Source organism: Pocillopora damicornis, chromosome 13, assembly GCF_964200805.1.
Source record: "Pocillopora damicornis chromosome 13, jaPocDami1.2, whole genome shotgun sequence".
NCBI lineage: Eukaryota > Metazoa > Cnidaria > Anthozoa > Scleractinia > Pocilloporidae > Pocillopora > Pocillopora damicornis.
This window is the reverse complement of record NC_142682.1, coordinates 19,317,592-19,330,180: the sequence shown is the minus strand read 5'-3', so window position 1 is coordinate 19,330,180 and position 12,589 is coordinate 19,317,592. Positions and strand designations below refer to the sequence as shown.

Genomic DNA, 12,589 nt, shown 5'->3' with positions numbered 1-12,589 from the left:
AAAACGGTCTTTAGGAATCAGTGACTAAGATCGTTTTGATAAGTAATGTAGGCACCAGTCAGTCTGCGATCGATGTAAGTCTTCATTTGGAAATCAATAATGTTTGGCAGACTTACTTGCGTCAGATATCTGGCTACCCCATCAACAGAACTATATGTGTGCTCAGCTTGTAAACATGGAAATGAAAAAAGCTTTACGTTGCACGGAAAAAGTCTCACGTAGATTCCATTTCTAGAGAGATTTCCTGCACAAGAAACTGAAAGACTCGCGTTTTTACATGTTAATTACAACAAGTGCAATTACAAAAGAAGAATTAATAGAGGATAGAAGAGAGTTTGGCAACCTTCCCGCCTATAAGTCCAAAAGATAAAAAGATCGGCTATTGCAATTAGGCCTTGATGCCCATAAAGAAAAAAGAGAAATAACGAAAAAAAACAAACAAAACAAAACAAGAAGGAAAAGTTGGCAAGTAAATATCATTACTGCGACTTAAAACTTTTGGGAATTGATAAGAACTTTACTAACGCAGTCCTCATCGACGCCTTACGAAAAGCACGTTAAAAATAGCAGTTGAAGAATAAAGCTGAAAAACAGGAAGATGGATAACTTCTTTGAACTTTCCTGACGGGTGGGGTCACGCATAAATTCCCTTAATCTCATGATTATTTTATAACACAGCGTATCTTCGTGCGATCGCGATAATTACTTCCGCGAAAGGAGTTGGAGTATTACCTCAGAAAAAATTCGGTCCATGGTTACAAAAGGCGACTGTCCAGCCGTATCTAAATGTTTGTGGATCATACCACAAAATGATGGAACAGTATTTTTTTGAGATTTTAGTTCTAATGTAATTAGAGCCATTTTAGCGACTAACGTCGGTTTGTTGACGGATGTCTGAGGTTGCCATGATCTCACTTCCACGAGGAAAGAGTTGTTTACAGGCTAATTATTTTGATTCAAACTAAAGCTCTCATTTTTATGAATGATGAATCCATTTGCGTCATTTTCAGTGGAGATTTATACCCTCTCCTCTTTGTTCTTCCCAAATAGGCTCCCAGACGAATAACAAGCGAGACCTATAATCAATAGCCGTCCATCGTCAAAAATAACGCTCATGCTAAATTGGTGTTTCACTGAGTTGCGTCATCAGCAGCGGGAATTTTGCTGTGAAAAAATATAACACTTTTCCTTGGGAGCCTTCCATTGTCTTAAAAATTACATGTTACTCTATGGCCAAGATAACTTCTAAAAGAAGAAATTTATCAAGGAAAAAATTATATTTCCTTGTGTATATAGATCATGCCGAGACAAATGTGACACATGTCAAAGAAAATTAGGAGAAACTCTGCGTTAGAAATTTTCCTTGACACTTTTCCAATCTGATGGAATGGGCGAAATTGTTTCTATCGACGGAGTAAACTTGTAAGAGTTTTAAGAGTGACCTAAATACGCCGTTGTCTGGCGTTCGTTTAAAAACTAATAGGAACTAGATCTCATTTTCCTGCGTTTCAATGCAAATTCAATATATATTGACAGTTCCTGTTTGGCGCCAAAAGAATGTCATGGGTATTTTTCCGCCAACAAAATCCTATTTGTCATGGAAATAAAAATAAGAAACTTAGAAACAGCAGATACGTAATAAGTACATTTCCTCAAGAAGGAAATTACATCATCATGGAAAAGCTTTTTGTATACAACATTTTAATGAGTAATAGCATGATACCAAATGATGACGTTCAACTGATGCTGGAAAAAACAAGGCGTCCAACGCAAATGAACAACAGATCGCTTGTCAAAAACACATCAATCTTGTCCACCCTTCGCCATAAGCGTTCCTTTTGTGGTGATTCTTTCCATTTTATCACTTTGCTCTCTTATCAAACAAATATTTTGTGGTTCCCTTGAAATGAAAGAAATTTTGCGTGTCTCATTGAAATTAATGAAAAAATGTTGAAGGGTTTTTAGCTATTTTTTAGCGGTTAGTTAATGGCTTGTTTAAATGTTTCATATCCATGTGTATTTAGCTGCCTGATAATCAAGTTGAGTTGGACGAAAAATAATCAAATTCAGCGTTCGCTGTGACCTTCGAATGAATGCTTAAATTGATGAATTTTATTCATTATTTTGCCTTACAAACGGGAACGATTACATCGTCTAAAATATCTAATCAACATATGCATTACCTAGGATCCGTAGAGAGGATTATACTCTCATAGCTATGTAAAAGCTTTTCATGGGATACGTTAGAAATATTGTCAACTTTTATTATGATGGGATAATAATTCAACTACTCATTCTTAGCCTTAGGCGTATAGCAGTGTCAGAAACACAGTGGTTACAAAAGCGATTACGTTTCTTTAAAATTACCTCAACGCCGTATTCTCCCCCCGCAAGGTTTCACTTTGAGGAGGAGGGTACGGCTACACGTAGGTTGCCGAGTAAGGTGCGCGCATCCCTGTTTTAAATCAGCGAAAACAGCAGCATTTGCTAATACAACTAATACAACTAATACAACTTCAACTAATACAACTTACAGTTTAGTTGACACAATGTTATGAAATTCCTAACCCTGTGCAAAAACTAAAATGTTCAATGAAAAACAACCGAGCCATTAAGTATGGTGCTCGCATAACAAGTATCACTCTCGGTCGAAGTTTTTATCCAGGACTGTCAGAATTAATGGCCAGACAGGACATATGCTGACATCACAGGCAGTAGGAAAGACAAATACGTGACGACCAATCCTTTTGCGTCAGCTTTAGGAGTTGCAGGCTGCACTGGCGGTTTCACAGTAGGGTCTTTCACTTCCACACCTGTTCCGGTATACTCGCAATAGCCTCCTTTACAGTCGCGTTTACACTTGCTTCCATTGCAATCCAACAAGCAATTTCCACCAGGACAGGACATAACACACATGTCTGAATCCGTCTCACAATACATTTTGCAATGTCCCTTTGTGCAGGTCTGTTGACACTCCTTTGCCTTGCATCTCATGTTGGTGCAGTTTTTTTCGCAGATCTGGCTGCAGTTACCTTGGTCAGTAGTGCACTTGAAATTGGCGCAATTGCCTCCCAGGCATTCACTTTTGCATTCTTTCGCTGTGCACTTGATATCGCAGGCTCCTTGCGCGCAGGTTTGTTGACAAGATTCGGAGTCGCTGTTCATGCACTCCAAGTTGCAGTTGCCTCCTATGCAATTACTTTCACACTTTGAAGCTTCGCACTGCATTTTGCAAGGCCCTTTGCAACTCTGTGTACAGTCCTTGGTATCTATAAGAGATCGTAAAAATAATTTGTTGAGTTTAGCTTGTTCCAATTTCACATTCGGATGCACTAATAACTGAACTATGAGGAGAACTAACAGCAAGTTATGTTTCTATACTGGATTTACATGCGACAAGCGGCCTGTCTGCTCCTAAGATCAGCGATGTCAAAAGCCACCTGAGCTCATTTGTAGCCCTCTTTTTTTCCCTTTTATCCTGCTTATTCTTCCTTTTTTTTTCTTCCTCTTTTTTTATTTCAAAGGACTTACCTTTGGAGCACTCGAGCCCACACCCCTCCCCCTCGCAGCCTTGCTTGCAGTTGTCAGCCTTACATTTCACATCTGAGCAATTCTCGGCGCAATTTTGAACTACGTCTGCACCGCTGGCGAGTAAGCCACAGTTTCCCTTCTCGCAGTGCTGATTACACTTCGATGTTGCAGTGCAGTTCACCAGGGAGCAGTTTCTGAGGCAAGTCTGGGTGCAATCGTCGCCGGAACATTCAACTGAATTACACTTTCCTGATAGGCACCGCTGATAGCAACTTGAAGAGTTGCAGCTGATATTTGAGCAAGGTTCCACCACGCAAACCTGGTCACATTGAGAATAGTCCGCAGTATTTCCGCACTGAAGATCACACACTCCTGTCAGGCAGATTTGAGATCGGGTCGTGTTCGACGTCTGTTCACAGGATCCCCCTTGTCCATTGATGAGTTGAAATACGGCAGACAGGAATAGAATTTGAAGGAGCAGCGCTAATGGGAAGGTTATCTTCATCATGAGAAAAGTCAAGACTACTTGATCTAGGAACATAAAATACCAAATGAATTTAAAATATAATTGTGAGAAAATGTGTAGCACAGTAAATCGAGTTTTTCTGTCCTAAGAAATGAGCACTCGGCTCACTCGCATTTATTCTTCTTGACTTGTGCTAATTTCACTGTGGAATATTTTCCATATACGCGGCAGTAGTTCGAAAACGACTTTAATTCACAGGAAAGGTCGCTATACATCTCCTGTCTTAATACTGACGAAATTTAATCTTGTACCTTTTGTTTGAATTTGCATTAGAGTAAAAACATCGTCCGATATGCTTGAGATAAGCTAGATCATTTGTTGTCAAGAAATGTTCTTCATCTGCAATTCATTTTGATACGGAGCAAAAACGTTTTGGGGTAAAGGAATAGTTTGATCACTGATCCCACGAATACAACAGCCTGCTAACAGAAACTTCTACACAAAATTGTGTAAATACACTGGACGGTATTTATATGAAGTTGTTTACGTACAGACGCTCACGCACACAGAAAAAAAACTCTTCACTTTCAAACCATGGCAGGCAGGTGAATTTTCACATGATACCAGCATTTTCATTTTCGTAAGTTTCTAAGTCTGTTTTTTTGGTCTGATGGACTGTGTATAAACTGAGATACAAATTAAAAAGGTCTCGAAGCAGAATTCGAAGAATTCGTTAAAAGCATTGTTAAGGAGTCATTTATTTGGGAAGAGTTTTCAAAGAGCTTGGCGGTTGACATTGACAATAAAACATGTAGCAATATTTTTTAATGATGCAGAGCCTTCCAAGAGGCTAGGACGCAACATTGCATGAAACATTGCCTTGCGAGTTTGCCGAAGATTCAAGTTAAAATCGAAAATGAAAGTTTCGTGTCTGCTGCAGGCATAATCATTGCGTTTGAACTTTTCTAAAAATAAATCTTTGTAAAGCCGGCCTTTACGGTTCAACTGTCATGACAGACTTTTCTAGAATTTTTTCATGTCTGTATGACTTTGAGAACTAAAATTATCCCAAATCCTGAACATTAAACAAAAAAAAGAAAAAAAACTTGAAAACAACAACAACGAAAAAACTTCTGGAGCTCTTACGCTTGAACAGTTTCGCTATCGAGTTCCTGACAGTCTAATTAGCTTATCGACGAGCTTTCGCTTCCATGTTCATTTCAGTGTATAGTGATGCACATGATCCGTTCTTCTCTCGAAAGTGTATACTTCCCACATGAAAACTTGCTACAAAAAGTCTCAAATCAGAATAAATTATGTAATGAGGGGATATTTAAAACAATCGCTTCTAAAGAGTGTCGGTTACATTCAGGTATCATTGCGCCGAGGGTTCCACACTCAACAGTTTCGCTTATGATTCCCGCTACGTCTTGATATTTGTCAACTGAGTGTTGAGGAGCTCACTACAGGCCGTGGTTATTAGTGAATGATCCGCTTTGTCTCTCGATCGAAAGCACATACTTCGCAGAGAAAAGGTTTCAGTAAAAAGCATAAAAATGAATTCAGCAATGAGTGAACTTCTTAAAGAAACGCATCGAAGGAGTGGAAGGTTCGTTTTCGACACAACGTCCGACCGTCGTCGTTTATTTATCACAGTCAGTGAACCGCACGGGTAAACCACCACTTATCGGTTTAGTTCCTCTCAGGGGAGTAACAAATGAAGTACAGAAGCCATGCTACTGTAGGAATGTAATCTCTGATTTTGTGGCTTAAATCAAAAGTTTAGAGCTATTCTGATTAGTGTATGGATGCATGCTTTGAAATAAACTTCATGGTCAAATTTCGGCTCATTTTTTCACAACAATCTAGCAACATTCTGATGAACTCACCTGCAGTTTTTTCGGTAAGAAACTTAAATCTATACGGCTGTACCCTTTAGGAAGCTGCTCAGCACAACGTGTCTATAACTTTGAAAGTTTAACAATGCGCAACTGACTTAGACGCAAAATGCACTCAAAGCATTTTCAGTTATTATAATTAGCTTAATTGTTTAGAAAGAATGTGTTTTCACGGCCTTACACGTGACTGCGGAAAGTCACGACATGTAAGTCTTGCCGGAAGTGTAATTTTAATATTTGCTCTTGAAACCTAGCGCACATAACCGACAAGGAAGAGAGAAAGAGGAAACAAGAAGAGTACTTGAAACCAAAGCCGAACACATTCTTCTGCTCTAACAAAGGGCTAACGCTCGAAATGTCAATTACGGTGACCAATGTAAATTATCAACTCTGTTGATTAAACAAAATAATCTTGCATTACCTCCCATCGAGCCAGTGCCACAGTTTCTTTATAAACTTGGTCCCGAGTAGTATCAATTTTAATTGATAGACAAAAAACTAAGGAAAGATGGCGAGCGCAATCTACGTCGTTGTTAGTTTGCAGAACTCTTTGGATAAAACTCGAACTTTGCTTCAAACACAACAGTTCCTGTTGTTGAACAAACATTAAAAGTCCCTTATGTGATGGGTCGGTCGATACGTAATTTCCATTAAGTATTGTCTTGTTCAGGTTGTTGCTAATAAACAAAGAGACATGTTGTTGCATGCCGGATTCTAAACAAAGTCCAAACTCGAGGGGGGAGAGGGTGGGAGAGGAGTAGGGGGAGACAGAGGAAGCAACTAGTTTAGCACAAATATACATCATTTAATGGTGCTTATTTCCTAAAGTTTACAAGATTTTTTTCATTTTTAAGTGTTAATTCCAACGCAACAATGGCCCTAATCCTAAAACAAATCTGCCATTCCTTCCTCCAAGAAGCGTTTGTAAATACTCATAAACTTTGCCACAAAAGCCTCTAAGTGGTAAATGGCCTTATTTCCCTGATGAATACGGTGTTCATAGTGGGCAGCCATTTCTGTTACTTCTGCTTTTAAACTGCCATCACAGTTGGTCACTAATTCTTTGATCAGACCCTACAAAACCACAGGACAGTCCAGTCAGTGTGTCTACATAAAAGATTAGGTTTTTTAGCTTACTTGTGATGTGACTGGTCAAACACAAACTTTCAAAGCATAGGAGCTATTTATGTAACCTTCATTTTATCACAGCCAATTTTTCAACAATTTTGACAGCAAGAAAAAAGTTTTATTGAAAACATTTGAAAAAGTGGCATGAGACTGTCCCTTTTTTGACTTCAGTAATTATTATTCTCTTACCTTAAATATCACATCAGGAGGAATGCAGTGGGTCAAGAGTTCATAAAATCTACCTCTTATCTCTAACAACCTGAATATACATGAACAAAAAATCGAAATTAAAAAACAACAAAATACAGATTAACCCTGTATCTATTACTGAGGTCAGTAATGAAGCTACATTTAGCATGGGTGAACATGTACATGCATTACTTTAGCTTGCTCTTAACAGGGCATTGTGTGATAAGTACCATCAATGTGTGCATGCACTCCATTTCAAGTCAATCAATTAACTAGCATGTTTTTCTAACATCTTGTTTGGCAGGATTACTTTAATTCAATGGCAGATATCCATCAAACAGGATTGAATTGCAATGCAAGTTGTAACCTGACCTTTTAGGTGTTTGCTGCTCAACAATTTGCTGTGCAGTGTCCCTCAAATACACCTCCCAGTCTGCCTCTTGAACAGGTTGATCAGGCGAGAAAGGGTACCTGCACATGCATGCAATGTAAAAAAGGTAAGATCAGGAATGCAATTGAGAATGAATTGTATAGGAAAAAGGTGTGAGTGTTGGTACTCCCCCAAGTACAAAGGTTACCTCCCAAATTTAACCAAGTTGCCTAAGGGTTAGCTGGTGCTCACCTACACTCCTTGGCAGGGAGAGAGAGAGAGACACTGTGACTGTCTCGTTCAAGAACATAACACTCTGATCCCAACCAAAACTTGAACCTGCACCATTCAACCCATAGTCTAGTACTTCTGAGGGTAACCTCCACATAATTGCACTAATTATGCTTTGTTAGTCATTATTTTTAGACTGTACACTGTACAGTCTAACTGTGAAGCTCTTACTGTTGAACTCTGCAAGCTTCACACATCAGCAGGGCCCTCCGTAGATTCCTATTTGACTTCTCAGCAATTCTCTTAGAAAGCTCTGCTGGAATAGTCAGGCCCTCCTTTTTGCAAACATTGTGAAGTATTTGACAAATCTGTAAATAAATTCATTTAGAAAAATTATCATTCCAGTAAATCAGAATCTGTTTGCTGGTGTGGAGGGTTGCACATTCAGAAATAATGTAAACTTATCCTGTGCACAAAACTGATAAATTTACACAGTTTACATACACATCTCTTCAATTATCAACATGTTTTATGGAACTAAATTAACATTTCACAAACTTTGCATAAATACAAAACACTTAACAGTTCCACTGGGCTATGTGAAATAACCCTCCATGAAACACCAAGGTACAAGTTCTACTTTAACACAAGGAAAGGGAGAGTCACCTCTCTCAGTTAAGGAACATTTGGGAAATATCAATAAAGAAATTCACTTCACTCAGTAATGCTGTAGTTTGTCATGAACAAATATTTTACAAGTTTTGTTTTGCAGAGAAAAATGAGACATGATCTTAACTATTTTGATAATCATTTAGGAAATTTCCTGAATTCTACAATCTTTCAAAATATTTCTCTGCCAAATTGCAAAATGAAAATCTTTCATCATGTATAGCCATTTTTTGGTGAAGTTTTGTCAATCATTCATAACAAACCTCATCCACTGATGGAGCAGCCACCCTGACTCCCAAACAACGACTGCGAATTGCAGGGATGACTTTGCTTGTTGAGTTACAACAAAGAACCAGTCTGCATGTTGCTGTGTACTTTTCCATGGTTCGGCGTAGAGAATGCTGTGCATCCTTAGTGAGTCTGTCTACTTCTGTTAAGACTACCACTGAAAATGAAATAAGACACTAACCTGTAAGAATTCATCTATCATGTTGTTTTATTGTAGGAAAGTTAGATGAGCATGATATTTGCCATACACACCCACAGAACTGGTAATTCAGTATTCTTTTAGAAGCTACCTCATGGAGACCTTAAGTTATAAAACAGTCACCAGAGAGAAAATTGTGATTACTTTGCACAATGTTACATAATGTGATGAACTCAGAGATACAAAGAATTATTTTATTATCAAAATTAACAAAATTGCATAAATAATGTTTCAGGAAAACGTTAATCTTACTTCAACTTTAAAAGTACAATACCATATAACCCAAAACACAAGTTACCAAACTAAGGACTTTTTACTGTAAATTCAGACACCAATTTTTTTTTCACCCTTGGCAACCAAAACATCAGCAGCTTTGGCCACTGAGCACAATTATGTATTGTATAAATTTGTACTCTTACAATAGTATCTCACAAGACATACAAAATATGTACTTTGTATCACAATGAAACTAGATATGGTGCTCTCAGTAAAATAGAGTCTGTAATAAGCACTAAAATTAAACATAGTATGGTGAGGTAAATCATGGTTAATGCTACCTTTAAATTCCTTTTGTGTTGTTGAATCTAACTGGTGTGACTGTGCAACAGTCTTGATAAGTTCTTGGACTACAACGCGATCATAAATCCCAGCATCACTGTACACAAAATAATCAACAACAAAAATATCAACATACATTTCATTTCTTCTAGGAATAAAGGAAGAAAAAAACAACCAAGCATCCAGGGGCTTTTGAAAACAGTCTTTCAGCAGTCATGGGGAGATGTAGTAGTCTAATGATTTGTGCGGTGGACTCTGGTACAAGTACAAATGGGTACTGTTGAAATCAGGGAGGCCTGATGAAATGCTGGGGGGTATCCTTGCAGTGGACAAACATCCCATCCTAGGGGCAATAGGAATAGTCATAGTTGCTCTGTGTCATGGAAACCAAGATAAGCTCCAGCCACACGGGCCACTTAGCTCAAGTACAGACTTAATAGAGTTGCACACTAGTAAACTGTGCCCTTAATGAGGTTAAGGGAAAGGAAGAGAGGAAAACAGAAAAGCTCCAAGTTAAACAAACATGCTCATGGTAAAATGACTCTGTTCTTATGACTGAGAACAGGTCCATAAATACACTAGTGCAAACCCTCTCTTTTCTTATATTGAATTAGACATAAATAGAGCAAGATACTGAAAAATACATGGAAAAATTCATAAGCATACAGTATTACACCAGTTTACCTAAATAATGATAATGATAATATCAAAATAATAAAGGATTTCAATGACATCACAACAATTGGCTCATGGTACCTCACAACACTGACTGAGGGAGACTGGCTTGACTGCATTCAGAAGTTTACAATGTTTGAAGGAACTTTTTACTGATACATGAATTCCCATTTTCAGAATTAAGGCCAAACCACAATACTGGGAGATACCTTCCCTTCTCTTTGCCATAAGTATGTAGGTTCTTTAATGTGCCCTGCTAACCAGTACAGAGAATATGCAGGAGACAGGGCCTATGGTTTATCATCCTTATACAAGACTACTAGAATGTCTAACCATTTTCAGATGTCTTAACAAAGGCAGCACATTCTCAGTTAGTTTTAAGACCCTGAGTGTCATTCTGGTCTGGGGCTTGAACTGTCACCCTGCAGCAAGGTAGTTCGGTGCTCTACAACAAGAGCTAACCAGGCAGCAGTGCATAAAGCATCTTTTCGAAATTACATGTTACCTTGGATTGATTTCTAAGTGGTAAGCACTGCCAATAGTTGACATCTCAATCTTCCTGTTTGATGGGGTCTATTTTGAAATAAGATAACAGTAATCACAAATTGAATAAAGATTGGTTAATTGTTTGATTATCTCCCTTGAAAAGCCACCTTTTGTTGATATTTTCAGTTTCTCTAATTCATTCTTTGGAATTTCCGGTGATGTAGTGAGTGCAGTTTTCATAAAAGTACATGTACAGTTAATGCATCTACTGTGAGCAATAGTTTTTTTCAGCTAATGATCCTTTCTGTCAAGGTGATAATGTTTGAAATATACATATCATCTAAGACTTACCGTGAAACTCTGTTGTTCAATCCTCAATTTCTCCACACCAGGACCATAGAGCTCTCTCAGGATGCACATGATTCGGGTCTTCTTCCCAGCCCCTGATGGGCCATAAACTAATAGATGTGGAAAGTCTCCACAGTGCACCTTTACATAAAAGTATTTCTGTTAACAACATACTGCATGCGATATTTTACAACAAGTCACAAAGGGAAAGTATCTGCGGAGCAACTTCAGAATACCCCGCAACTTATTTACATGTCATTGAATAAGAATAGCGTCTATTGTGTTATGCCTCGATCTTCAAAGCCTCCCGACACATGTAAATGAGTTGCGGGGTATTCTGAAGTTTAGCCGTATCGGAGAAGTTTAGCCGTATCTGCTTGCGTTGGGGGTAGATATGGAAGGAGAGAGTATCAATGATACAAAAAGTTACGTTCCTCGAAATTCGCTGGCCGCCATACTTTAACCCTACATGCAGTTGGATTAGGTTTATGCGTTACAAAACAAGAGAGAACCAAGCGAGGATGAATCCAAGCGCTTGAGATTAGTCGCTTTTTAGTATTATAGACATTCGAGAGAATATTCAGCATCAACGAGCGAGGAATAAAGTACTTCTGAACGTCCAAACTACAGCCCGAATTATTTCGTACATAAACAAACTAAGCATACCAGTTTTTTCAAATGTGCCGCAAGATCCTTATGGTAGTCTAGCTTGGATAAGGAAGTCGGACGATATTTATCCACCCATAAGCTCATTCTGTCGATCGAAATTCTGTACAAATAACCAACATTCGTGTAGTCAACTTGTAATGGCGGTCGACCTTCGCGCGCTCTTTGCCGCCAAACGGAAGAAGTGAGCCCGCGATAACGTTTGTCAGGTTATTTTTCACAAACAACAGCAGTTCGTTAATGTTTGCACGAAATGCCATAGCTTATCTACTGGCAAAAGCAAATTTGGGGCCGACCTCCAATTCAAACTTTAGACTTCTCGTGGTCGAAATTCGAACGCTTTACCAGCTCAGTGTTGCAAGGAGCTAATAAATTGTTGATCGTATTCCATACTAACCAGATTATTCTGTTAGCATCTTGAATGTGTGTTAAACAGATAGCACACACGTACAGATACTGTTGTAGCTCGGTTTTGCATCAGTTGTTTATTTCAACAATGAATCAGTTTCATGGTTGTGGCTCATCTTTGAATCATGTGTATTTCAACAAGGAGGCAGTTTTACAGCTGTGGCAAATTAGTGCATCATGAGTTTTCCAGCAAGGAAGTAGTTTCTATAAAAGTCAGAAAAAGGTTTGCATTATGGGACTTAATAAAATCAACACGCTATCAACCATTAGTAAGCCGAGCTCTTCATCTGTGTCAAGATACTGCTGAAATAAAGGAATCTTGTGGTAGAAGAAAGGGCGCATATGAGGGAAATACAAATCTTTCTGACAAAATAAGGCCTATTTCACGGAAAGGTAACAGGATTGCACTTATGTCGCAAGTACGTCCCCCACCTCCCTTTCTAGAACGGAGGTTTTACGACAGTCGAATCTCATCGGTA

The 12,589-nt window shown here is 38.5% G+C and overlaps 2 protein-coding genes across 2 annotated transcripts; both read right to left on the bottom strand.

Annotated features, from left to right (window-relative positions):
- Positions 1-2,090: 2,090 nt before the first annotated feature.
- Positions 2,091-6,072, bottom strand: LOC113681895 (uncharacterized). The gene is made up of 3 exons (XM_089191497.1): positions 5,887-6,072; positions 3,532-4,062; positions 2,091-3,269 (listed from the first exon to the last, which is right to left on the bottom strand). Exons 2-3 carry the CDS (start codon positions 4,037-4,039, stop codon positions 2,677-2,679), a joined length of 1,101 nt encoding a protein of 366 aa, XP_089047623.1. The 5' UTR covers positions 4,040-4,062; positions 5,887-6,072; the 3' UTR covers positions 2,091-2,676.
- Positions 6,073-6,679: 607 nt separating this feature from the next.
- LOC113681921 (replication factor C subunit 3) lies at positions 6,680-11,945 on the bottom strand. The gene is made up of 9 exons (XM_089191498.1): positions 11,703-11,945; positions 11,040-11,177; positions 10,708-10,775; positions 9,527-9,624; positions 8,746-8,927; positions 8,045-8,181; positions 7,585-7,683; positions 7,213-7,282; positions 6,680-6,969 (listed from the first exon to the last, which is right to left on the bottom strand). The coding sequence occupies exons 1-9, from the start codon at positions 11,787-11,789 to the stop codon at positions 6,781-6,783; spliced, it is 1,068 nt and encodes a 355-aa protein (XP_089047624.1). The 5' UTR covers positions 11,790-11,945; the 3' UTR covers positions 6,680-6,780.
- Between the last annotated feature and the right edge of the window lie 644 nt (positions 11,946-12,589).

Excerpts from the sequence above, each read along its gene's own strand:
- LOC113681895 (XM_089191497.1), bottom strand. The coding sequence starts at position 4,039 with ATGATGAAGATAACCTTCCCATTAGCGCTGCTCCTTCAAATTCTATTC. Across the intron at positions 3,270-3,531 it reads TGGGCTCGAGTGCTCCAAAG|ATACCAAGGACTGTACACAG; the intron begins GTAAGTCCTTTG and ends GATCTCTTATAG.
- LOC113681921 (XM_089191498.1), bottom strand. The coding sequence starts at position 11,789 with ATGAGCTTATGGGTGGATAAATATCGTCCGACTTCCTTATCCAAGCTA. Across the intron at positions 9,625-10,707 it reads CACTTAGAAATCAATCCAAG|TGATGCTGGGATTTATGATC; the intron begins GTAACATGTAAT and ends TTTTGTGTACAG. Across the intron at positions 8,182-8,745 it reads CTGCTCCATCAGTGGATGAG|ATTTGTCAAATACTTCACAA; the intron begins GTTTGTTATGAA and ends ATTTATTTACAG.